Here is a 24,373-nt window from a genome sequence, read left to right on the forward strand (position 1 = left end):
ACTGGCTTATCAATTAAAAAATGACTAAAAATCTTGTCAAAGATTTTATGTATTTCAATCAAGTTGTATAATATTAATTTTAGGTATTGTCTGATACAAAGAGCACTACACCAAAATAAGGCAGCAATAAAACAAAACAAAAATCCTTATGACTGACAAAACACATAGAGTTTAAATGCATTTTTAAGAAGTCAGAACTCTAAGTAAAATCCAAATAAATTTAGTACTTAAAATACTTACCAATCTGACTTTTAGCTGCTCCAGCAACCACTAAATTTAAGATACTGGAAGACATTTCTTTTCGTGTTGGGTTAACAACACATTCTCCATCAATCATTCCTATTCGTACTGCCCCTAAAGTATATTAAAATATTGGCAATTGTTTATTAAAACTTTTCAGTTTTTAAGACATTATTCCAGTGATGGCTTCAATCCCTATCTTCAGTTCTTACCACAATAAAGTCCATATTTCTACCATATTATTTAAGGCCCAAAGAGCATCCTACCTAACACTACCTTCCTGCTTCACGGAGTCACTCTGAGTTACTCAACTATGCAACTCTTCCACACCTCAAAGATCATACTCACATTCTTCTTCTGGTCTGGACTCCTTTCTCCAAGGTTAATACTTAGCATCTTCCTACTAAGGTTCAGCTTAAATGTTTACTACTCTGAGAAAGCCCCTTGATGGCCTTACCTTACAAGACTAAACCTACTGGCATTTAGCACACTCAATAATTATTTACTCCACAAATCATTTTTATATTGCATGACTACAACCTGTAGAAGCTGTAAATTATAAACATGTTTGTGTTTATCTTGAAAGAGTATGTACTTTGACACTTTCCCAGACAAAAGAAAAGTCCTCAAACAGAAGACACAACTAAGAATTCAAAGTATTTAGGGACACAAAATCTCTAACACCATGACATATTGCTATCAGAAAAAAATCCATGCCAAGGATGAAAATGTTGCAAAGAGCTGAAAGAAGTCATAGAATGTCATCTAATTCAAGATAATAATGATAGATAATAAATTGGGACCATAGATCTAAGCCCCTGATAATAGCATGCTCACTAGTATTTACTGAAAAATCAAAATTGTTTCTTATTTTCAAATCCTAACTTACCAATAGGTCCATTCCAAGGAATATCTGATAATGAGAGGGCTACAGAAGCTTAAAAAAAGAAAAAAACAAGAGCTAAAATAAAAATATTTCATTGCTTAAAAAAGAAAAATCAACAATGATAATTTTATTCTCTGTTTTTACACTTACCACCATTAATTGCTAGGACATCAGGTTCATTAACACCATCTACTGCTAACAAATTACAAAGGACCTAGTACAAAAGAAAAATTCAAAGTACTTAACAAAATCTGCTTGAATTGGGAGGATTATCATTTTGGATAAGGTTTTGGCCTAAAATATGGGAGCACTACAAGGTTAAAAGCATGGGCTTTACAGTCACACCCCTTAATTCTGACTATCACTTAACTATATGCTTGACCATGGGTAAATTATTTATATAAAGCCTCAAAAATTTCCTCATCTTTGAAAGAAAAAATAGGCCTTGGTCAGGTAGCTCAATGAATAGAGTGTTGGCCTGGCATATAGATGTCCTAGGTTTGATTCTCGGTTAGGGCACATAAGAGAAGTGACCCTCTGCTTCTCTCCCCCTTTTCTCCTTCTTTCCCTCCTGCGGACAGTGGCTTGACTGCTTCTAGTGTCAGCCCCTAGTGCTGAGGATAGCTCAGTTGGTCCAAACATTGGCCTCAGGTGCTAAAAATAGCTCAGTGATTTGAGTATTGGCCCTAGACGGGGGTTGCTGAGTGCATCCTGGTCAGGGTGCATGCAAGAGCCTCTTTCACTATCTCCCCTCCTCTCATTTAAAAAAAAAAAAAGAAAAATAATAGCATCTTCCTAAAAGGTCCTTATGAAAATTACTGAAAATATTATGTGTAAAATATTTATAATACTGGGCATGCTAAAAGTATTCAGTAAGTATAAGTGTTAGTTATTTCTGTTACATAAAAATATTGTTAGGGCCCTAGCCAGTTGGCTCAGTGGTAGAGTATTGGCTGGTGTATGGATGTCCCTGGTTCGATTTCTGGTCAGGGCACACAGGAGAAACACTCATCTGCTTCTCTACCCCTACCCCTCTCACTTTTTTCTCCTTCTCTCTCTCTCTCCCTCCTGCAGCCATGGCTCAATTGGAGCAAATTGGCCCCAGGCACTGAAGATAGCTCCATGGCCTCCTCCTCAGGTGCTAAGAAGAGCTTGGTTGCTAAGCAACAAAGCAACTCCCCAGATGGGACAGCATCACCCCCTAGTGGGCTTGCTGGGTGGATCCCAGTTCAGGCTCATGAGGGAGTATCTCTGCCTCCCCTCCTCTCACTGAATTAAAAAATAAAAGTTACATTGTTTGTAAGCACTGACAAAACAAACAAATGAGTTACTTTACAGTGCAATAATAAACAGACACCTGTCTTATACCTAAGAAAATAATTTAAGGCAAGGACATCCTTGCAAAGGCATATATTTTTTATCAAATAAATAAAATAGTTAAACCTTTGAGTAGTGAGTTATTTTCATGCTTGTTAACTCCCAGGAGTGAGTTTTTTTCAAAAAATGAAATAAATTCCAGTTCCATTAACTTAAAATCATGTTTGTTTGATAACCAATTTATGGAAACAAGAAGAACATACATTTGTCTTTTTTAAATGTTGACTTACACATTTTTAAAATAAAAATTTTTGTACAATTGTACTCTGGATGGTCAGGAGGCATAAGGACATACACGAAAGTTTGTACTACTACTCAAAGGGTTAAAGTATATGGGTCATTCTGAAAGAAAATACTCAGAATTAAAATATAATGAAGTAGAGGTTTAGCAGACCCAGTAATTAAAATAAGTAATAAAAATTAGTTATGTTGATTTTCCTAGCCTCTTTTACTAAGATGACCTTCAAGGCCCAAACTGATCTGCTGCACCCACCTCAATCACTCAACGTATTAACTCACCAATTTCTTTTTTTGCCTCAGGGCTTTTGTGCTTTCCCCACACTCCTGGGTTGGCTCACTCCTATCCATAATTCAGCTATAACCTCAAATTGACACTGAATAAATATTAGATTTTTAAAATTGTTTAAAAAAATTTAATGTTAAATGCAATAGCATCACCAAAAATTCTTATTTTGTATTCTTTATATACTGTTTAGCCAGTAAGTCTTACAGAGAGTCATTAAATAATTTTTAATTGATTTGGAAACAAATATCCTAGAGGAGACCCTACCTGTGTATCATAAAAGTAGCCAGCTGGAAAAAGAGGTCTTATTGAACGATCTGCCAAAAAAAGAGAGAGAGAAGATATTAAATAGTAATGAAAGAAGTAGCTTTACAGTTCAAAATGTTTTCACTATTAAATACCAGGCTGTTATGTAAATTACACCCCAATAAAGCGGTATAATAAAACTTTGAGTACCTTAATAAATAAATACCAGGCTGAAAAATAATAAATTAATACACACCATGCACTAACAAAAAATTAGCATTGCAGAAACACACAAGTCTAAAATTGGGCAGCAGCTTTTCATTCTGGTTCCACAGTTATCAGTTACTTATATAAAAGCAGAGGAAAGAGACTTAAGACCAATAGCAGATCAAAGAAAATCCTTAGTACTCTGTGTCTGACAAATGCATATAAACATACACAAACAAGTAATTTCTGGGTAGAACTATAAAATATACTGCTCACAAAACTTAGGGGTATTTCAAAATGAATATGAATTGATAAAATATCCCCTAATTTTTGTGATCAGTGTTCAAGTGATCCCAGAATATTTCAAGATGTCAAAGATTTCTGCCTTAATAAGGGAGAGTAAGGGGTCTCAGTGCTCCAGGTGAGAGCTGAACGAGGCCTGGGCCAGGGTATGGCAGTGGAACTGGAAGATTAGAAAGATTTAGGACAAATAATTAATAGGATTTGGTTGAGGGCATGGTCAAGGATGAACCCCAGGCTTTTGGCCTGTGTTACATGTAACACAGAAGAATGGACAATTATTTATTTATTTATTTATATCATTATATCAAGTCTACCGGACGGAAAGTTCTGTCCGTTTCTATCACAAGTTTCGACACGTAAGCACATGTTTATTTGGCGCATGTGTGCCTATTTTTATCACTTAATGTATACATACTGACGTAGCAAATTAACTAAAACAAAGTTGATTCACGTTAGTCTTATGTGTGAAGCGATAGTGTACCCATGGCTACTGATAAAGTTCATTTACGCCACTGTAATTTTTACGAATTTCAACAAGGAAGAAATGCTACAGAAGCATGTAGAAATTTATTGAAAGTGTTTGGTGAAGGTAAAGTTTCTGATAGGACATGCAGGAAGATGGTTCGAAAAATTTGAAACAGGTGATTTCGACCTTTCTGATAAGCCATGTTCTGGGCGACCATCTTTGATCAATGATGATGTTGTTAAGACCATGTTGGAGCAAGATCCTTTTCTGACAACATCGGAGATTGCAGAAAGGCTTAATTCAGCTCAGCAAACCATTTCGGACCATATTCGGAAGATAGGATTGGTGTGGAAATATTCAAGATGGGTGCCACAAGAATTAAGTCAGAAGAATTTGGATGATCGAGTCGTCATATGCACATCTCTGCTTGCTCGGAACAAAATCGAGCCCTTCTTGAACCGGATGATAACTGGGGATGAAAAGTGGATTACCTACGAAAACATCGTAAGAAAAAGGGCATATTGTGAACCCGGAAAACCTAGCCCTTCCACCTCTAAACCAAATTTGACGCTGAATAAGAGAATGTTGTGTATATGATGGGACATTTGAAGACCAATACATTATTAGCTTTTAAAACCGAATGAAAAGCTCAATTCGGAGAAGTATTGTCAGCAACTGGATAATTTAAAGACAGCAGTCCAAGAAAAGAGGCCGGCGATGTTCAATAGGAAGAACATCATACTGCATCATGATAATGCCAGGCCACATGCTGCTTTGGGGACTCGTCAAAAAATTGCAGAACTAGGCTGGGAAATTCTGTCGCATCCACCATATTCCCCAGACTTAGCACCCTCTGACTATCACTTGTTTTTGTCCTTACAAAATTTTTTGAAGGGCAAAAAATTCAAAAATGAAGAAGATATCAAACAAGCACTGGTTCAATTTTTTGCATCAAAAGATAAAACATTTTTCAAAAATGGGATATACAAATTGCCCTCACGCTGGCAAGAAATCATTAATAATAATGGCAGTTATATTATTTAATAAAGTTTATTGAAGGTAAGAAAAATTTGTATTTTGTTTTATTCCAAAAACGAACAGAACTTTCCGGTAGACTGTATATAATTTTTTATTATATCATTAACTTATTATTAATTTATTTTCTATTTTTTATTATAATGTTATACATGTAAAAAGTATTATTTTATATATATGCAGTTTAAGAATAGTAATTAACACTTACCTATCCTTTATGTGACCTGAGAAAAAGTACATACTAATACATTGGAAGCCTTTAGGTTCCTCTCTGTGATCATATACCTCTTCCTTCTCCATTGAGGTAACCACTATCCTAAATTTTGTTTAATCTTGCCTTTGCTTTTCTTTGTTGTTTTATTATATATGTATCTATTCTTAAACAATACAGTGTTGGTTTAATATGGTTTTGAATTTTGTATTTTTTCTGTTTGGGTGGTTCATTGAGCTTTATCAATCCAAAGGCTTATAGTTTTAATAAAATTTGTAAAAACACTGAAAAAGAAAAAAGGATGTCAAAGATTTGAAAGATTACAGAAATATTTCAGTAGTTGATAAATATTGATGAATATGATGCTTTTTGAAAATTATTAGGGATACATTCAACAAAGTAGTGTCATGGTCCATGGAATTTATATACTCAATAAAGATTCATTCATTTAGCCTACAAATAATACTGAATGCCTATTTTGTGCTAGGCAGTATACCATGTCAAAGGGATTCAGCAGTGAACAAATAGAAAGTTTTTTCTCTCATGGAGCCAATATTTGATGAGAGGATACAGAAGGTTAATAATCTTAGGCAGTATTAATGTAATAAAAGAAAACAAGAGATAGAACACAGATGAAAGAGAGATGCTAAAACAGGCATTACAGAGGGTTAATGCCTTTATCTTAATATCTTACCTATTACTCTACTTGTAAGAATTTCTTTATCAGAAGATCCAATCTCTCTTCTAAGATAGTTTGTGGGAATTCTACCTGCTGCAGCAGCCTTCTGTCTATAGTCAACCTGAAGTAGCAATGAAAAATAATTAAGTTCATTTGACTGCTTTTTGTAGTAAGAGACTATTCCCTAAGAACTATTATGCTGATGCTAATTCTCCTGAGGTTGCAAGCAACATATTCCAGACTAAGAGTGAAGAACATTTTATTTACTTTTAGAGTTTTAAATCACTTAGGGAAAACAGAGCTGATAGAAATATTTCTCAAATTAATCTTTAAAATGTTTTCCACTATTCCCCACAGTAGCTTATTCTGATCAAGTCAAACATTTTCTTTTTATTTTATCAACTGTTAAATATAACTACACCCCTCTTTTCATAATAAAAAGAAGCTATAAATGCTTCTTGTCAACTTACAAACCTGGACATTCGAATATATGCTAACTACTAATACAAGAATTGGTTAGGAAGCATTCAAGTTTAAATTATTTTAATTACTGAGTATCAAACCATTAAGGAAAATTCTTTGATGTGGGAAGCTTACATTTTGCACTCACTAGACACTAGACAAAAATATTACACATTCTACATTTATGCTATATTTAAATCAGCAAATACTTACCACCAAAGGCATGAATTGGGAAGGCGACGGTTTTGTTTTACTGACAGCTGTGACCATTACCGCAGTGTCACCTGACTTGGTTAAAAATAAACAACACTGGTAAATTCCTTTAAAATAGACATCAAAAACACATATTAGTGACTGAATGAATTGTCACTCCAGTTAAATCCAAGTAAAGAGAACTGTTATCTCACGACTTAATGACAATGAAAATAATTATTCACAAGTAGTCTATTCTTGATCCCTCCTGCATAATCATGTTCTGTATTAGAACAGTCACTGAACTTTTTAAAAGCAACAGAACTAAAGGAAAAAGGCTCATCCAATCATATTTCTACTTCTAATGAGGAAATTTAGGCCACACACACACAAAAAATGTCCCAAGAATTACAACTGAAGAAACCAGTAAAATCATTTTCTCTAGAAAAGCATTATAGAAAAAATAATTTTTTTTAAGTGAGAGGCGGGGTGGCAGTCAGACTCCCACATGCACTCTGACTGGCAAGCCCCCTACAAGGTGATGCTCTGCCCATCTGGGGCTGCTGCTCTGTTGCTTGGCAACTGAGCTTTTTTAGTGCCTGAGGTGAGGCCATGAGCCATCCTCAGTGCCTGGGGCCAACTTATTTGAACCATTTGACCCATGGCTGTGGGAGGAGAAAAAGAGAGAAAGAAAGAGAAAGAGAGAGAGAGAAGGAGAGAGAGAGGGAGAGAGAAAAAGAGAGAGAGAGAGAGAGAGAAGGGGTTTGGGGTGGAAGCTGCAGTTGGCTACTTCTCCTGTGTGCCCTGACCGGAAATCAAACCTGGGACTTCCACCCACTGGGCTGACTCTTTATCACAGAGCCAACTGGCCAGGGACATATTACAGAATTTATTAACAGAATAAAACAGAACCCTAAGTTTGGAAGAGATGTTAAAGGTCATTTAATATTCCCAGCCCTGACTTCTTTGTTATCTGGAATGGTTCTGATACCAGAAATGGTCTGAATTAATTTCTATTACTACAATTCTAAAAAAGTTATATGATGTTGTAAAAATGTTCAGTACCAATCTCCATAACCATTTTTAAGATGAACAAGTTAAAAATTGGACTTTTTACCTGTACTACAGCACAGCCATCTGCAAATCTGGCCAGTTTTCCTGAAGATATTTCCAATTTTCTGTTTAAAAAAAATTTTTTTTAAATACAAAAGGATTTAAGTCATCAGAATATTTCCCAGCTTAGCATAAAATAATCAAAGTCTAACAGACAAACTAAAGGTTACCAATCCTTATAGGACCCCACCTAGCAAGCAAATAAACAAAAAAGGGATAGAGTTCACAATCATTATTAAAAGTACACAGGGAATTTAAGAGCTATGTAAAGAAAACTACAGAAGCCAAGACGCAAGAGTAAAAATATAGTATTTTGGGGGTACAGAAAATCTCTTTTAAATGCTAATTCCCATTTACTACCTTTGTTTAGTCTCTTTTCATCCCTAGTCTTGTTGACTCAAATAACCTTTTAGCACAAAAACTAGATCACTTCCCTCCTTAAAATCCTTTAAAATTTCCCCAACGCTTTCAAGACAGTGTATACTCCATAAATTGCCTACAGTGACCTTCACGTTCAACAAAGGTGTGAAAACAAGTCAGTGGGGGAAAGAATAGTTTTTCAACCAATGGTGCCAGACAACTGGATATCCATATTGCAAAAAGTTTAAAAGGTTGGACGGCTTCCTCATACTACAAATAAAAATTAATTCAAAACAGACCAGAGATCTACAAATGAGAGTTAAAACTATAAAATTCCTAGGAAAAAATCATAAGAGTAAATATAAACATCTAAGCCAGTGGTAGTCAACCTTGTCCCTACCGCCCACTAATGGGCGCTCCAGCTTTCATGGTGGGTGGTAGTGGAGCAACCAAAGTATAAGTAAAAAGATAGATTTAACTATAGTAAGTTGTTTTATAAAGATTTATTCTGCTAAACAGCGAAAATTCTACATAAAGTACTTGGTAAGTAATTATTATTATATGCTTTAACTTGCCGTAACTCTGCTTTATATTATAAATTTTATAAAGTAAAGTTACTTTCCTACTTTATAAATCACCATTACTGTGGAACCAATGGGTGGTTAGAAAATTTTACTACTAACAGAGATAACAAAAGTGGGCGGTAGGTATAAAAAGGTTGACTACCCCTGTTCTAAGCTTTCTTATATATGACATCAAAAGCACAAGTGACAAAAGAAAAAAACTGATAAATCAGATTTCATCAAAATCAAAAACTTTTGTGTTTCATAGGATATCCTCAAGAAAGTAAAAGACGTGAGAGATATTGATAAACAGGGATGCTATGCATGTGGGGGGGGGGAAGTAGGTAAATGGGACATCTCGGTACCTTCCCTCTATTTTGTTGTAAAACTAATACTGCTTTAAAAAATCAAGTCTATTTAAAAAATAAAAAGAAAATGAAAGAAAACCCGGAGAGAAAATATTTGCAAATCATATATCTGATAAGGAACTTGTATTTCAGATATGTAAAGAAGTCTCACAGCTTAACAATAAAAAGACAAACAAATTTTAAAAATTGGCAAAATAGCCTGACTAGGCGGTGGCGCAGCAGATAGAGCATCGAACTGGGATGCGGAAGACCCAGGTTCAAGACCCCGAGGTTGCCAGCTTGAGCGCGGGCTCATCTGGTTTGAGCAAAAGACCACCAGCTTGAGCCCAAGGTCGCTGGCTCAAGCAAGGGGTTACTCGGTCTGCTGAAGACCTGCGGTCAAGGCACATATGAGAAAGCAATCAATGAACAACTCAGGGGTTGCAATGCGCAACGAAAAACTAATGATTGATGCTTCTCATCTCTTTGTTCCTGTCTGTCTGTCCCTGTCTATCCCTCTCTCTGACTCTCTCTGTCTCTGTAAAAAAAAAAAAAAAAAAAAAAGGCAAAATATTTGAATAGATGCTTTCCAAAGACCTAGAAAGGGCCAATAAGCACATGAAAATATGATCAAAATCATTAGCCACCAGATAAATGCAAATCAAAACCACAATGAGATACTACTTGATATCTACTAGGATTATGTGTTAGTGAAGATATGGAGAAACTGGGACCCTCATACACTGCTAACGGAAATGTAAAACGGCGCACCTGCTTTGGGAAATCATCTGGCAATTCCTCAAAAGGTTAAACACAAAAGTACCATAGGACCCAGCAATTCTACTTCTAGGTATATACCCAAGAGAAATGAAAACATATGTCCATGCAAAAACTTGCATATAAATATTCATAGAAGCATTACTCATAAGAGCTTCAAAATGGAAACAACCCAACTGTATATAAACTGATGGATAAACAAAAGGTGGTATAATCTATACAATGTAATATTAGTCAGCCATTAAAAAATATCAAGTACTCATACATGTTACAATATGGATAAGCCTTGGAAACATTATGCTGAGTGAAAGTGACCACATATCATTTGACTTCATTTCTAGAAAATGCCCAGAATAGTATCCACAGAGACAAAAAGTACATCAGTGGTTGTGTGGGGCTCTGGGATCAGGGGACAAATAAAAAGTTACTGCTAGTGGATGAGGTTTCTTTTTTTTTTTCTTTCTTTTTTTTCTTTGAGGTTTCTTTTTTAGGTGATGAAAGTGTTTTAAAATTGATTATGGTGAGGGTCACAAATCTCTATGACCATACTAAGAAACACTGAACTGTACAGTCTAAATGGGTAAATTATATGGTACATGAATTATATCTTAATAAAGCTACCATATACATATATGAAATAGGCAGCACTGTCAACCTTATTAAAAAAGAGGTCACTGAGGGCTTGAAACAGACCAACAAAACTTGTCAGAGCCCTTAATTCATGAAAGAGTATTATGAGGCCAACTCAGTGACTCCTGAAGGATAATTAGGAAGATGTTCAGTTCCATGAGCTTGGCTTTAGAAACATTCTATCATCGTTGCATGCTGAAAACACACACACACAATTCTCTGCCCTGCCTCAAGTAAGATTAGTTATTTTGTCCATCACATGTCAAAAGGATGAAGAGGCAACCTTTAATACTTTTCTACTCATTATTTTGCCAGAAGCCGGAGTTCATGAAAAGCATACGTATTTATCTATTCGTTTAGACTCATTCTGTTAAATTTTAAAGTCAGAATAAAGCATGTACATTTGTACTATCAGCCCTGACATTGAAATGTTATGGGGATTTTTTTAACCACAAGAATTCCACTTGGGTTTCTATTATTGTTCAACACAGATGTTATGATGACATCCCACAATAAAATGGTATCCCCTGACAGACGGAATAAGGTGAAGAAATGAGGCTGGAGCTGGAATAGTAGGAGGGGCAAATGAGATGCTCAGAACCACAGTGTAGCATCACACAGACTCTCCCACCAAGCTATAGCTAAAACCAGTATCTTATATATGTAACATCTCCAAATACTACATATAAGATGGACAACACGTCAGTGGCCTCTGTGAATTGGAACTGGGTGGCTATGGAACTCAATGGGAAGGAGATTTTTGAGCTTTTTAAATGCTGAACCACGTGAGTGAATACCTAATTAAAAAATACTTTTGGCCTGACCAGGGTGTGGCACAGTGGATAGAAAGTCGGACTGGGATGCGGAGGGCCCAGGTTCAAGACCCCGAGGTTGCGAGCTTGAGCGCAGGCTCATCTGGTTTGAGCAAAGCTCACCAGCTTGGACCCAAGGTCACTGGCTTGAGCAAGGGGTTACTCGGTTTGCTGTAGCCCCACGGTCAAGGCACATATGAGGAAGCAATCAATGAACAACTAAGGTGTTGCAATGTGCAACGAAAAGCTAATGACTGATGCTTCTCATCTCTCCGTTCCTGTCTGTCCCTATCTATCCCTCTCTCTGACTCTCTGTTTCTGTAAAAAAAAAAAAAACTTGAAGAAATAAATAATAAAAATAAAATGAGCAAGGAATGCCTATTGGTGGAGAGAAGAGTGAGAAGAAGTTGTGCAGGAAGTGAGAAGGGGAAGAGAGGAGCCATTTGCCACAGGTAGTAGAACTACAGGGAAAGAAATACTTAAGGAACGTTTTAACATCCTCCTCCAACATCCACCAAGAAAATTCAGTAATACAAAACTAAACTAACCCAAAAATTACCTTTATGGTTTGGCCCCTACCTATGTCATTTGAGCTCACCTTCATTGCTACACTCACATTTCACTTTTTGCTCTATCCATAGCGAGTTATTTGTAGCTACTCAAAGGTACTCTCTCACCTCTGCAACTGCACTTGACACTTTCTCTGCTACTTTCTATTTGTCCTTCAAGATTCACCCTTAACGGGAAGCTTAGCATGGGACAAGTATGCCTGTGCCTCCTTAGCACCCTGTTCATACCTCTCCCACAGTGATTTTCCCAGGACTGAACCTGTGTTTATCTTACTTCCTCATACAGATCCCTGTATATAGTAGGTGCTCAATAAAAAAACATATTGAAATGAAGATTAAAGTTACTTCAAAGGTTACTGTAATAAATACATATCTGAAAAATACCACAATAGAATAAAACCTTCTCAGGCATTGTAAATATATATGATAACAAATATAAAGTGCATAGTACATAGTAGTGACCCAATAAATGTTGCAAAAAACTTATTAACAAAGAAACAATGTATTTACCCAGTGATAATGATATTTATGAATCTAGTTGTTACAACATATGACACAGGTTTAAAATGAACTAGTTACAAAAGAGATTGAGGATGACAAAAGATTCAAGGTAGATTATTTATGGAGAATTTGGAGGGCAGGGGATGATTTTGTTGCTTTGAGTTCCTAGTGCTTAGCATATAACAGATGTCTATGGAATGTAGTAATGTTCTGGGGCATTTCTTCAGAGATGAATGTTCAGTCCTTAAAGAATGGAAGTAATATCCTCACCCTCAAAAAATCAGAATCAAAGAACGCCAGAAGTTGAAAGAGAGTTACAGATTATCTAGTCTAAGGGCCAACAAACTATAGCCTGTTTCTCAACAGCCTTTCAGCTAAGAATGTGTTTTTACATTTTTAAAGGTTTGTAAATAAATGCGAATATGTGACAGACAGTACACAGCCCACAAAGCCTAAAACCTGGCCCCTTGTAGATCCCTGATTCTAGTCCAGTCTCCTCATTTTGTGAGATAAAAAAAATGATGAACTAATTTGTTCAAGATTCAGTAAATTAGGGAGGAAGGCCTGGATTCTAAAGCCAGATTTTTCAGCTTTTTATGTGAACTAGGGTAAAAATGTTTTTAAAGTACATGGCAAAAACACATACATATACATATAGTAAACATCAGCAGTTTCATTTATTTAAAAAAATGATTCAAAAATAGAATTTTTTAAAAAAGTGATTTTAGTTGTGAATTCTGGCAAAAGGACCCCTGGAAAAGGGCTTTGTAACACAGAAGCACAAATTCAAAATCCACTTAGTCTTGAAATACTAGCTTTGTTCAGTGAGCAAGTTAACCATTTCTGAACCTGTTTTCTTAACTATAAAGATGGGGACAATAGTATTTTTACTGCAGGTTCTAAAAAGAGGGTATCTTGAAACTGGTGTTCAAAAAACTTGACATTTCCCTTCCCTTCACACTACGGTCATGATGGCCACGCTCTTAGGCAATAAATATAATTGAGCGACGTAAGCATCCACGGTCAGCTCATTATCCTGTGATGGAATGTTTCATATTTCCGAGTCCAGAAGTCCCTGACATTAAAGAAAATGGAACTCAGCTGGAGAAAGGGAGGCGGAATAGGGCAAGAGGGAAAACCAAAAAGCAAAGGACAAGAGGCTGAGACAGGGAAGAGTGGGGATGCCGGGAGAAAGACTGCTAAACCCAGAAAAGAAACCTGGAATTTAGGTTTTGAGTCAACACTGGGGAAGAGACCTGGGTTACTAGTTTTCCACCCAGGAGATGAAAGTACTCGTATTGACTGACAGAATGCCTCGTGAAAGGGCAGAGAACGCACGTAGCTCCTTACCTGTTACCTAAATCCACGGCCACTGCACGGGACCCCGCGCCACCCCATAGAGCTCGCACCTGCAACTGGGTAAGTGCTCGATCCCGCCCGGGCAGACGGAGGGGACTATCGCCCAGCGGCCGGAGCCGGAGGCATGAGCAGCAACGCCGGCAAGCCGCCATGACACACGGCACACGACTCGCCCGGGATGCGCTCTGATTGGCTCACATTGCAGATGGTGAGGCGGAGCCGATTGCAGTTTCGTTTCAGTAGTGCTTGGGGAACGCCGGAAACAAAGCTCCCTTGGCCGCTTTCTACGAAAACTAGAGAGGGTCAAATCTATCTGAACGCGATCCGAATAACCTGTCTTTCCTTTCAGTATCTGCCAATGAAAGGCTATTAGGAAAATAATGTCTTTTTTGTTATCGTAGTTTAAAAGAAAGTCCTAGTGTTTCATAAGTAAAGTAAATATACTAATAATAGAAGTAATTAGGCAACAAACACATTGTTATTTGACTTCTGTGAGCAGAAAATTAGGAGAATTTGTATGGTGGACTGTACATAGCAAGAAATCACTCTATCCCCACGCTGCCCTGGTTTTTATTTTATAAATTTGACACAACATATATATTACTGCAAAGCTTTATGTTAATTTACTTCTTATAAGTTAAATGACCCATATCATTTTAGATATCTTTTTATCATAATTTCTGATTTATCTTTATTTCCATTAGTATTTAGCAATTCATTTCTCTACCCCTTTTGGCCAAATTTTATTATTATTTTTTTTCCTTTTGGCCAAATTTTAGTATTTTCTAGTTCAACTGAAAAAATATTATTGGAATTTGAATTTGATAAATATTTAGGGAGTGGATAAATTTCTTCAACCCCTACTAATAATCCAGTCTGTTGGAAAATCTTTATGTGGTTCCTTGAATGAAACAATGATTATTTTTCTATTATGAGGATCATATTTTTCTTTTAACCTGTTTCCCCAAAGAAATGTGAACAACAAAAACCAACACACACTCAAACATGATTTTAAGAGCTAAAAATGTTGAACTCCAAACAGACCAAATGATTTGCTGACAAAGCAGCTTCTTGACACCTTGCTTTCATGATCTATTATCACTGATTTAGAATTTCCATACCTGTAGAAAATATTACTACTAACTCTATAGGTATTTAGTGTTAAAGTAGTTTTTGCCTCTTCTTTTACCTTTGATTTTATCTTATGTTGCAACAGTATTTTCAAAACCAATCCACTGAAACCTGTCATAACAACAAACCCATTAGAATCTACTTGCCATAATTCAGCATGACTTTGGGTTTGTAAGATTAGAATACTAAATCACCTTTTGGTAAAGTACTTACTACTGTATAATCATTTTCATTCAGGCAGTATTGCCTAATATATACTTTGGAGCCTAGACTTGAAGTTAGTACTCAGTGGTCCACATCTTGGCTCTGTCATTTACTAGTTGTCTGTTCATATCTCTCTAAGCCTCAGTTTCCTCATCTATAGAAATGAATAATAAAATGAATCTCTCATGTTTTTTGTAAAGATTAAACATGACAGAGAATATAAGATGTTTATCACAATACCTGGCACATTATTAGTACTCAATAAATGGTAGATTCACTCAATAAATGGTAGGTTTGATATATCCTTTTCTTAATTTGCCCTCTGGTTTCCTTTGTTTGAAATACTGAATAATCTATTTTTCTTCAGATGCCCGTGGATCAGTTAACTTTTATACAGGTGGAAATGCTGGGAAGCAGCATTTACACATTAAGCCAAACCTGTTTCCTCACATCAAAATAATTGAAATGGTAGTAATTAGATCGTAAACTCAAAGGCAAATGTGGGTACTGAAATCTGTGGTAAGTTTTGTTATAAAGTGTTGAATAGTCATATAGATGATTCAGACTATGTTTATATTAAACTTTTTAAGATTAACAGAGAAAAAAATATTAAAAGTTTAAATTCTTGTGGTTGTAACTACCAAAGCATGATCTATGATGTATGATCTGAGATGTCACATTCTAGAAGTATAGTTCTTCCAAATATAGTTTGACAGGAAAAAATATAATTTGGGAGGAATTTTTTAACCTATAACTCTTGAAGGACATTAAAGGTAGTCTGGTTTAAATCTCTTTTCTTCAAAAGCCAATGAACCTGTATCAAAATAGTAACACTCTGAGTAGCAATTTTAAGTAAAACATTGGTACCGCCTGACCAGGCAGTGGTGCAGTGAATAGAGTGTTGGATTAGGACGCAGAGGACCCAGGTTTGAAACCCTGAGGTTGCTGGCTTTAGCGCAGACTCATCTGGCTTGAGCACAGCTCACCAGCTTGAACCTAAGGTCACTGGCTTGAGCAAGGTGTCACATGGTCTGCTGTAGTCCCCAATCAAGGTACATTTGAGAAAGCAATCAATGAACAACTAAGGTGCCATAATGAAGCATCTCTCTCCCTTCCTGTCTGTCCCTATCTGTGTTCCTCTCTGTCTCTGTCACACACACACACACACAAAAATCATTAAATTAAATTATTATAAGTTAAAATTTAATTTGGCTTACAGTTTGGTTGAGACACTAGATAGTTTATGTTGTGTAATATATATATATATATATCAGCAGACACTGAGAGGGTCCATGAAAATGTTTTCTCTTGAAAAATGTGGCATACACAACTTTAAGAAAGACAGCTCGACACCATTGCCAGAGCCATCTTTCTAAATCACAAACCTAATTGTGTGTCCATCTGATTAAATTTCTTTAATGGCTTCCTAAATCTTTAATTGTTGTAAAGTATTGCAATTAAATCTGCAGGTTACATAGAGACACTAAATCCAAATGAATTTTTGAGGACTTTATTAATTAGCCAGCTAGCTACACGGGGCACAATCCCAAATCATGTAGCCCTCTTACCGTTCTAGACCTTCTTTTATACAAAATCAAGTACTGGTTGGGGTGGGTAAGGAGGGAGCATGGTACAATAGTCAATTACTAACAAGCCTACAACATCTATCTATAGGATCTATTAAAAGGAAAAAGCATGCTTACACACCAAGACCACAAGATAACACAGTAGTGATAATTGTTTTAAATACCTGGCAAAGACATTCCTAAATCTTCTAGTGTCTCCACCCCATCCCTGTCGCCACAAGAAAACGGTTAGCTTAGGATAAGGAGAGAGGCTTAATGAAAATACCCTTGCTAAAAGTGTTGGGGCTAGCTTATTAGGTTTTCTTATTAGGCAGGAAACCTAATAAGCTAGTCCCCGCTTGTTTAGTTTACAAGTTTTTATACATATAAAGGATTTCAAGAGGGATGATTATTAGAAAGCATATAAAACTGTTATGGAATGCAGGTTTTTCAAGCAAGGGGAGTCGTCTTGAGATCCCTTTGTCTAGAGGTACATGTCACTCTCAGGACTCCAGGAGGGAGGGAAGAGTTAGAATCAGTGTAGGAATTTTAATAAAGATATGTAAACATTATCTCCTAAAGGATCTTAAGGATGGGGAAGAGGAAGTTTTCCGATAAGTTTTATCCTTCCAGAGAACTATGATTAGTTACTAACTTTTGCCCCTTTAATCTCTCTCTCTGTTTTTTTTTTCTTTCAGAGAGGAGGAGTAGGGGGCCTGACTCTTCCTTTTAAAATACTAATGTTCACAATTTTTGCAATTTCTTGGCACCTTACCACATTCCCCACTGGTTTTATATCCTGAGTCAAATCCTTGACTCATTTTAACAAGGTGCATGAGGCTATTGAGAAGACAGGGGCCTAAAGTTAAGGCTAGTGTTAGTGATCTGCAGATCCTGTAAGAAGGATCATCAGCCTATAACATGCAACAGAAAAAGGTGATGCCTTTTGTTCATATTTAACAGGTAGACTTGATGTTTTCATTAACAGTAATACAGTCTACTGAAGAAACAAATACTACTGATTAATTTCTTACAACCTGTACAAACTTTTTGCAACTTACATAAACCCTTAATTTTTATAAACTTTCTTAACTATTCAGAAATAACTGGCTTTCATAACAACTTTCTTTCTTTTTCTTTCAAAAGTATTTCTATACCTTATACCTTTTATTATGAAAACCATACAATTCCTTTCTAGTCAGAACTCTTAATTTTAAAAATCTTAACCTTTAGTGACAGCCAAGCTGGCAATAAGTAATTTTTCTTTAAAGTATACTTCCTTTTGGAGGTGTCCTCCCTCTAAGTAGCTACCATTCATAGGTTAAGTATAAGCATATATATATTTTTCATTTACCTTGTAGCTTCCCTTCTAGCAAAGGGATTTATATCTCTCATCTGTATGACTCATGGCAGTACATACATCAACCCATGCATCAACCCTTAAGACAACTTGTTCTGGCTTTCCTTTGACCTCAGTTTCCCTCCTTTCCCAAAGTCTAATTAAAAGGAGGTCCTTAGTGAGTTTCTTTAGGCATTAGCCATGTGTAGACCAGCCAACGACTGGTTTGTGGCTGGAGCAGGGCATGCTGTCCTTCTCAGGGTCAACTTACAAGGGTTGGTGGGGTCAGTCTCTGCTGTCCATGAAGGTGTCTCTGCTGGGACTGCAGGCTTCAACCGGCTGTGGTGGACCCAGGCAGGTATGCCTTCTACCTTGGCAGCAGTGGGAGTGGTCAAGATCACGGTGTGTGGACCCGTCCACATGGGAGTCAGTCCTTGGATGATGTACTCCTTTACTCAGACTGAGTCCCCAGGCTGGAAGGAATACCAATCTCCTGGCAGTGCTGGAATCACCTCTGGGACAGTGTTTTAGACAGCCTACTGAGTAATCTGTAGACCCTGTATGTACTTAAGAAAGGAGTGGTTACTTAACTCAGCTTTTATTTCTTCTCTAAGTTTTGGTAGTAAGGGAGGGGGTCTCCCAAACATTATTTCAAAAGGAGTGAATCCTTCCCTGTAGGGGGACACCTTGCCCTAAGGAGGGCTAAGGGGAGTAAGATGGGCCACCTTTCACTGGTTTCAAAAACAAATTTGGTTCAAGTTTCCTTTAAGATCTGATTCATGCGTTCTACCTGCCCTGAACTTTGGGGCCTGTAGGCACAATGTAATTTTCAATTAATATTAAGTGCCTTTCCTACTAGCTGTGAGATCTTGGATACAAATGCAGGCCCATCATTAGACCCAATATTAATGGGCAAGCTAAGTCTGGGAATAAGTTCAGATAGCAATTTCTTAACAACTGTCACTGTAGTCTCATTTTAGTAGGAAAAGCTTCTACCTATCCTAGAAAGGTGTCAATTACTTTAGTAAAATCTATTTCTAAATGTTCACCTGGGAAAGTTTCTCTCTCCCTGTTTCTCTTTATAATTTCTTTACTTTGCTTAGTATTTATTTGGGCACAGACTAAACACTCGGACATTATGCTTTCTGCAATAGGTTTTAAGTCTGGCTTTTCTAATTATTTCTTCTTATTCTTATTCATCCCTTTCCTTCTGGCAAAATATTTTTCTAATTGGTTGCAAAAAAAACCTTTGGCAACAAGAGTTCCAGTAAAGTTACTAAAATTTCCTAGAAGTCCCACTGGTTTTAGGGCTACCTTATTGGTAGTATCATCAGCTGCTTGGTTTTTCTTGAGTTTCTAGGGTGTTCCCCTCTTTTGGTGCCCTGGGCAGTGGATGGAGGACATTATTTCAGGGGAGCAGGCTCCTGCATTGTTGGAGTGAGGGTTTGAGCCTCACCTTTGTTAGTTATTAAACCTTCTCCTGATGGCTCCTCTTTGACTGTGCCTGTCTCAGGTTGTTTCTGCCTTCAGGAATCTTACCTGTCTTTGGCTAACCAGACATCTTAGGGGCCAAACAGAATTATGTGAGTGAGGGAGGAGCAATGTCCCTTCCGAAATGCTTATTTATTTATTTATTTATTTATTTATTTTTTGCAGCTGATGTTTCTACCTTTTTTTTTAAAAAAAAAAATCTTATAATACATTTTCTTTCTAATTTCTAGAGTTGAATGCTATGTAAAGGCTAAGTTGATTGCCTTAGTATCTTCTGGCGCCTCTAGGTCTAGAGGTGCATAGACTCTGTGAGCTTTTGAGGACCCTGAATAACTTCTGACACCTTAAACAACTTTATGGTTCTTTTTCTTAGTATCTTCCCTGATCCTGGCTAATAGAAACTGGTAGAAAGTGTCTAAAATTTTCTCACTTGCTTGGGTGTTAGGCCAGGCAACCAGAAACATTTTTGCAAGGTGGTCTCAGTTGTCCTAAGTGGGGCAGCGTATGTACAGTACAGATTCTAACAGTCCCGTTAGGGCTTGAGGCTCGCCCGAGAAAGGGGATTCTGAGCTTTCTAATTCTATAGGTCACTTGGTAAAAAAAGGATTTAAACTATTTCCTATTACATTCATGCCTCAAATTCTAAAGATCTAGTTAAAAGCACCAACTGAAATGACCACTATTTCATAAAATACATTTTATACTCTACTTAATTATAAATCTATTTTACATTCTAAGAAAACATACCTTATTTATGCTGTAAGTTTATGTCTAAAAAGCTCATGAGAAACAGACTTCTGTTCACATCCTTAAGCCCTTTTAATCTGGGCACAAAACTTAAATGTTGCCTACTACCACAATTAGTCATCTATTTTCTCCTTTCCACCTATTATGTTGAGAATTCTACTGTTAAGCCAATCAATACTAATATTTGTCACTCTGGGTTTGGTGACTTATCATTGAACAATACTGCCTCTACGGTCCACAGTTCATGAACAGACTGGACCTTACCACTTTAACTGCTTCAGAAATGATAATAAGCTGAACATTTATACACCGTATAAAAAGATAACATTAATAATCATTACATTAATAATAATTACATATCCGCTAATAGTTAAAGATTTCAACATCACAGGGCTATGAAATAGAAAATAAAAAGTAGAATGAACAAAAGACTCTTGAAATAACATATACATTTCTAACTTGGAAAATATTTTTCCACACGGATCCTTGGTACAAAAAGAAAGTCTTTGTATTTGGCAGATTATACAATTTTATATGTCTCATCATTAGTACATATTTAGTATAATTTACAATAAAAGGATTGTAAATTACTACCCTGTAAGGCCAGTAGCTGCGGCCACCATCACAGCAGCCTGGCCCATGCAGGTTTACATTTGATTTAGACAGACAGTAATGAAACAATGGAACCAAGAACTGGTGGGCCATTACCTTTAATCCTAGCTTGCACCCAGCAGGCAAGAAATACACACAGTGAGAAAACACTTCCCTTTCCATTCAGGGCTCCCAAAGCCACTGACTTATCCGAGTATTCCTAGAATCAAAGGTTCTACCTCACCAGCCTTATTCACATCTGTTCCCCATCTCCTTCTCTCTGCACAAACTGGTTTCTCCTTCAGCACTCTGCCGTCTTGGCTGCTTCTCCTTGCAATGCTAGTTTCAAGAACCGAGAGAGAGAGAGAGAGAGAGAGAGAGAGAGAGAGAGAGAAAGAGAGAGAGAGAGAGCGCGCGCGCGCTTCTGGTCTGCCCCATTTTATAGTGTAGAAATCAAAACCTTTAAGCCAATATACAAATAAGTAAGTCTTTGATACAAAGTCACTTATCTAAGGCATAAATGGGATTCCTCATAAGAGTGCACCACCCCACATCATGCAATAGTCAAGGGTGTGGGGAAAAAGCTTAGTTTTGAAAAGATCTTAGTATTAAAAGGACAGGAAATAGTCTTAAAACTAAGTCTTAGGACCGGGCGGTGGCGCAGTGGATAGAACATCGGACTGGGATGCGGAAGACCCAGGTTCGAGACCCCGAGGTCGCCAGCTTGAGCACGGGCTCATCTGGTTTGAGCAAAAAAAGGTCACCAGCTTGAGCCCAAGGTCGCTGGCTCCAGCAAGGGGTTACTCAGTCTGCTGAAGGCCCATGGTCAAGGCACGTATGAGAAAGCAATCAATGAACAATTAACGTGTTGCAATGCGCAATGAAAAACTAATGATTGATGCTTCTCATCTCTCCGTTCCTGTCTGTCTGTCCCTGTCTATCCCTCTCTCTGACTCTCTCTCTGTCTCTGTAAAAAACAAAAACAAACAAAAAACTTCTTTAACTTCTCCCAGGAAGAAATACAAATGGCCAACAGATATATGAAAAGATGCTCATCTTCTTTAGTTATTAGAGAAATGCAAATCAAAACTGCAATGAGATACCACCTTACACCTGTTAGATTAGCTATTATTAACAAGACAGGTAATAGAAAATGTTGGAGAGGCTGTGGAGAAAAAGGAACCCTCATACACTGTTGGTGGGAATGTAAAGTAGTACAACCATTATGGAAGAAAGTATGGTGGTTCCTCAAAAAACTGAAAATAGAACTACCTTATGACCCAGCAATCCCTCTACTGGGTATATACCCCCAAAACTCAGAAACATTGATACGTAAAGACATATGCAGCCCCATGTTTATTGCAGCATTGTTCACCGTGGCCAGGACATGGAAACAATCAAAAAGCCCATCAATAGATGACTGGATAAAGAAGATGTGGCACATATACACTATGGAATATTACTCAGCCATAAGAAAAGATGACATCGGATCATTTACAGCAAAATGATGGGATCTTGATAACATTATACGAAGTGAAATAAGTAAATCAGAAAAAACGAGGAACTGCATTATTCCATACATAGGTGGGACATAAAAGTGAGACTAAGATACATGTTATCTTTGAATATATGTATCCTGATTTATTGATGTAGCCCCATTAAAAAAATAAAATTATTATAAAAAAAACCCCCACAAAAACAAAAACTAAGTCTTAGGCTATAATGACTTTGCCGGCTTACAGCCTGTCTCCCACACCCAATGCAAACTACAAGCAAGCAAACATATATATCATATTAACAACTGATTTGACCGACAATTCACAAGGCTGTTATTTCATCATTGGAGATTAATGTGGCAGTGTGTACTGTATAGTGGTTAAAAATGCTAACTCTGGCATGAGATTATCTAGGTTTGAAAATTATTTCTGTTACTTCCTAAACATGTTGCTTTTGGTAAATTGCTTACCCTTCCTATGCCTCAGATTCCTCATTTGTAAAATGAGAATAATAATAATAATAATAATAATAACCTCTTAGGGTTCTTAGGTAGATTTAAATGCAATCTTATTTTTCTAGAGCTAAGCATAGTTCCTGGCACATAGGCATAAGATGTTACAATATAGGATAGGGCAAATGTAGGTTGACAGTTGTTTGTATGGAAAATAATCAATAATTAATAAATAATAATACAAGAATAAACTCTGTGTTTCACATACTCACAGGTATATACCTATTTTTGCCCAACCCTGAATTTATTTAATATTTGTTTTATGCCAAGCACTATGCTAGGTTCAGGGGAGATAGTGGTATTGAAACAGTCATAGGGCATAATAATCCCTGCTTTATTGAGCTTGCAGTCTAGTATAGAGAGACTTAAAAAACATAACCGAACACATAAACAGAAAAATTAGTTTATAAAAGAAATGCTAAGAAGGAAATAAGCTAGGTGCAAAGATAGAGAATTATGTGAGGAAGGAGAACTTCAAATAAGGTGGTTAAAGAAAGCCTTCCTGAAGAGGAAACATTTAGGACACCCTGATAGACGAGAAGTAGATAGCTTCTGAAACATGAGAGCCAGGTGGGTGCAACAAGTTGTGAGGGGAGCGTTACCCATGAGTCAGGAAAGGTTTTCACTTCCGTGAAGACATGGAAAAGCCGTTGTGGCTCTTGAGTAGTAAGCAAGAGTGTGGCAAAAATAAGGCAGGACAGGAAGGCACTGGGAAGTTTAAACAAGGAAGTAGAAAGTCTACATTTTGGGATGCGCCCTCTGGCTGCTGAGTCCAGAGTGGATTGGAGGAGGACAAGAAAGAAATGCAGAGATCAGGAGTAATATGGTGGCAAGGGTGACAAGGATGGACAGGTTCGAAATGTATTTTGGAATTGTAGGACTTGGTGAATGGACACTGGAAAAGAGGAATTAAGACTGTTAACAGGCTTAGATGGGTTGGAAATACAGTGTGTGAGACACCCAAGAGTAGCTGTCAAGACAGTTGAATCTGAGTGTAGTACGAAGGAGAGGACTAGAGTAATATAAATAATAGAGTAATCAGCATCCTAATGACATCCCAAGCCATAGAAACACAGATATTACTTAGAGAAAGGGTAGAAAGAAAAAAGGAGAAGCCCTGGGTCTGAGTTCTAAAGAAAGAGAAACTGACAAGGCTATGGAGACCGAGTCAGTGTTGATGCAAGAGGAAAGCTAAGATGTATTATGTTAGTTGTTTTCCATTTGTACCCCCTCTATTCATTCTCTACCCTTCTAGGCTCTGCTCTGTGCTGTAGGGACTGATTTATGGGTGCAACATCTTAGGTACCTGGCTTTCTGAATTTTCATTGGGTCAGGCAATGGGAGACACCAGTAGGAGATAAGAGGGCAAGAGAAGAGAGAAACTAAAAATACAAATTCATAATTCCTTATGGTGTGGCAGTGACTGCATTAACCTGTCA

General features: G+C 37.0%; 1 protein-coding gene and 1 long non-coding RNA gene across 4 annotated transcripts in view; one reads left to right on the top strand and one right to left on the bottom strand.

Annotated features, from left to right (window-relative positions):
* LOC136330400 (uncharacterized) overlaps positions 1-2,667 on the top strand; it is a 51,006-nt gene extending 48,339 nt beyond the window's left edge. Inside the window, exon 3 of the long non-coding RNA XR_010730289.1 lies at positions 2,201-2,667. This is a non-coding gene — a long non-coding RNA (uncharacterized lncRNA). The remainder of the gene's footprint in view (positions 1-2,200) is intronic.
* The window catches only part of PNPT1 (polyribonucleotide nucleotidyltransferase 1), a 50,675-nt gene extending 36,640 nt beyond the window's left edge, over positions 1-14,035 (bottom strand). The window contains exons 1-8 of one of the 3 annotated variants that reach the window (XM_066267162.1): positions 13,909-14,035; positions 7,945-8,005; positions 6,849-6,919; positions 6,189-6,294; positions 3,294-3,343; positions 1,277-1,340; positions 1,130-1,177; positions 241-354 (exon numbers count right to left, since the gene is read on the bottom strand). In XM_066267162.1, the coding sequence (XP_066123259.1) occupies positions 241-354; positions 1,130-1,177; positions 1,277-1,340; positions 3,294-3,343; positions 6,189-6,294; positions 6,849-6,919; positions 7,945-8,005; positions 13,909-14,010 (616 nt within the window). In that variant the 5' untranslated portion in view covers positions 14,011-14,035. Of the gene's footprint in view, positions 1-240; positions 355-1,129; positions 1,178-1,276; positions 1,341-3,293; positions 3,344-6,188; positions 6,295-6,848; positions 6,924-7,944; positions 8,006-13,849 lie in introns of all 3 variants that reach the window. The other 2 variants (XM_066267163.1, XM_066267161.1) reach the window with 2 other exon arrangements.
* Between the last annotated feature and the right edge of the window lie 10,338 nt (positions 14,036-24,373).

The sequence above is a fragment of the Saccopteryx bilineata genome, chromosome 3, assembly GCF_036850765.1.
Source record: "Saccopteryx bilineata isolate mSacBil1 chromosome 3, mSacBil1_pri_phased_curated, whole genome shotgun sequence".
In the NCBI taxonomy this organism is placed as follows: domain Eukaryota; kingdom Metazoa; phylum Chordata; class Mammalia; order Chiroptera; family Emballonuridae; genus Saccopteryx; species Saccopteryx bilineata.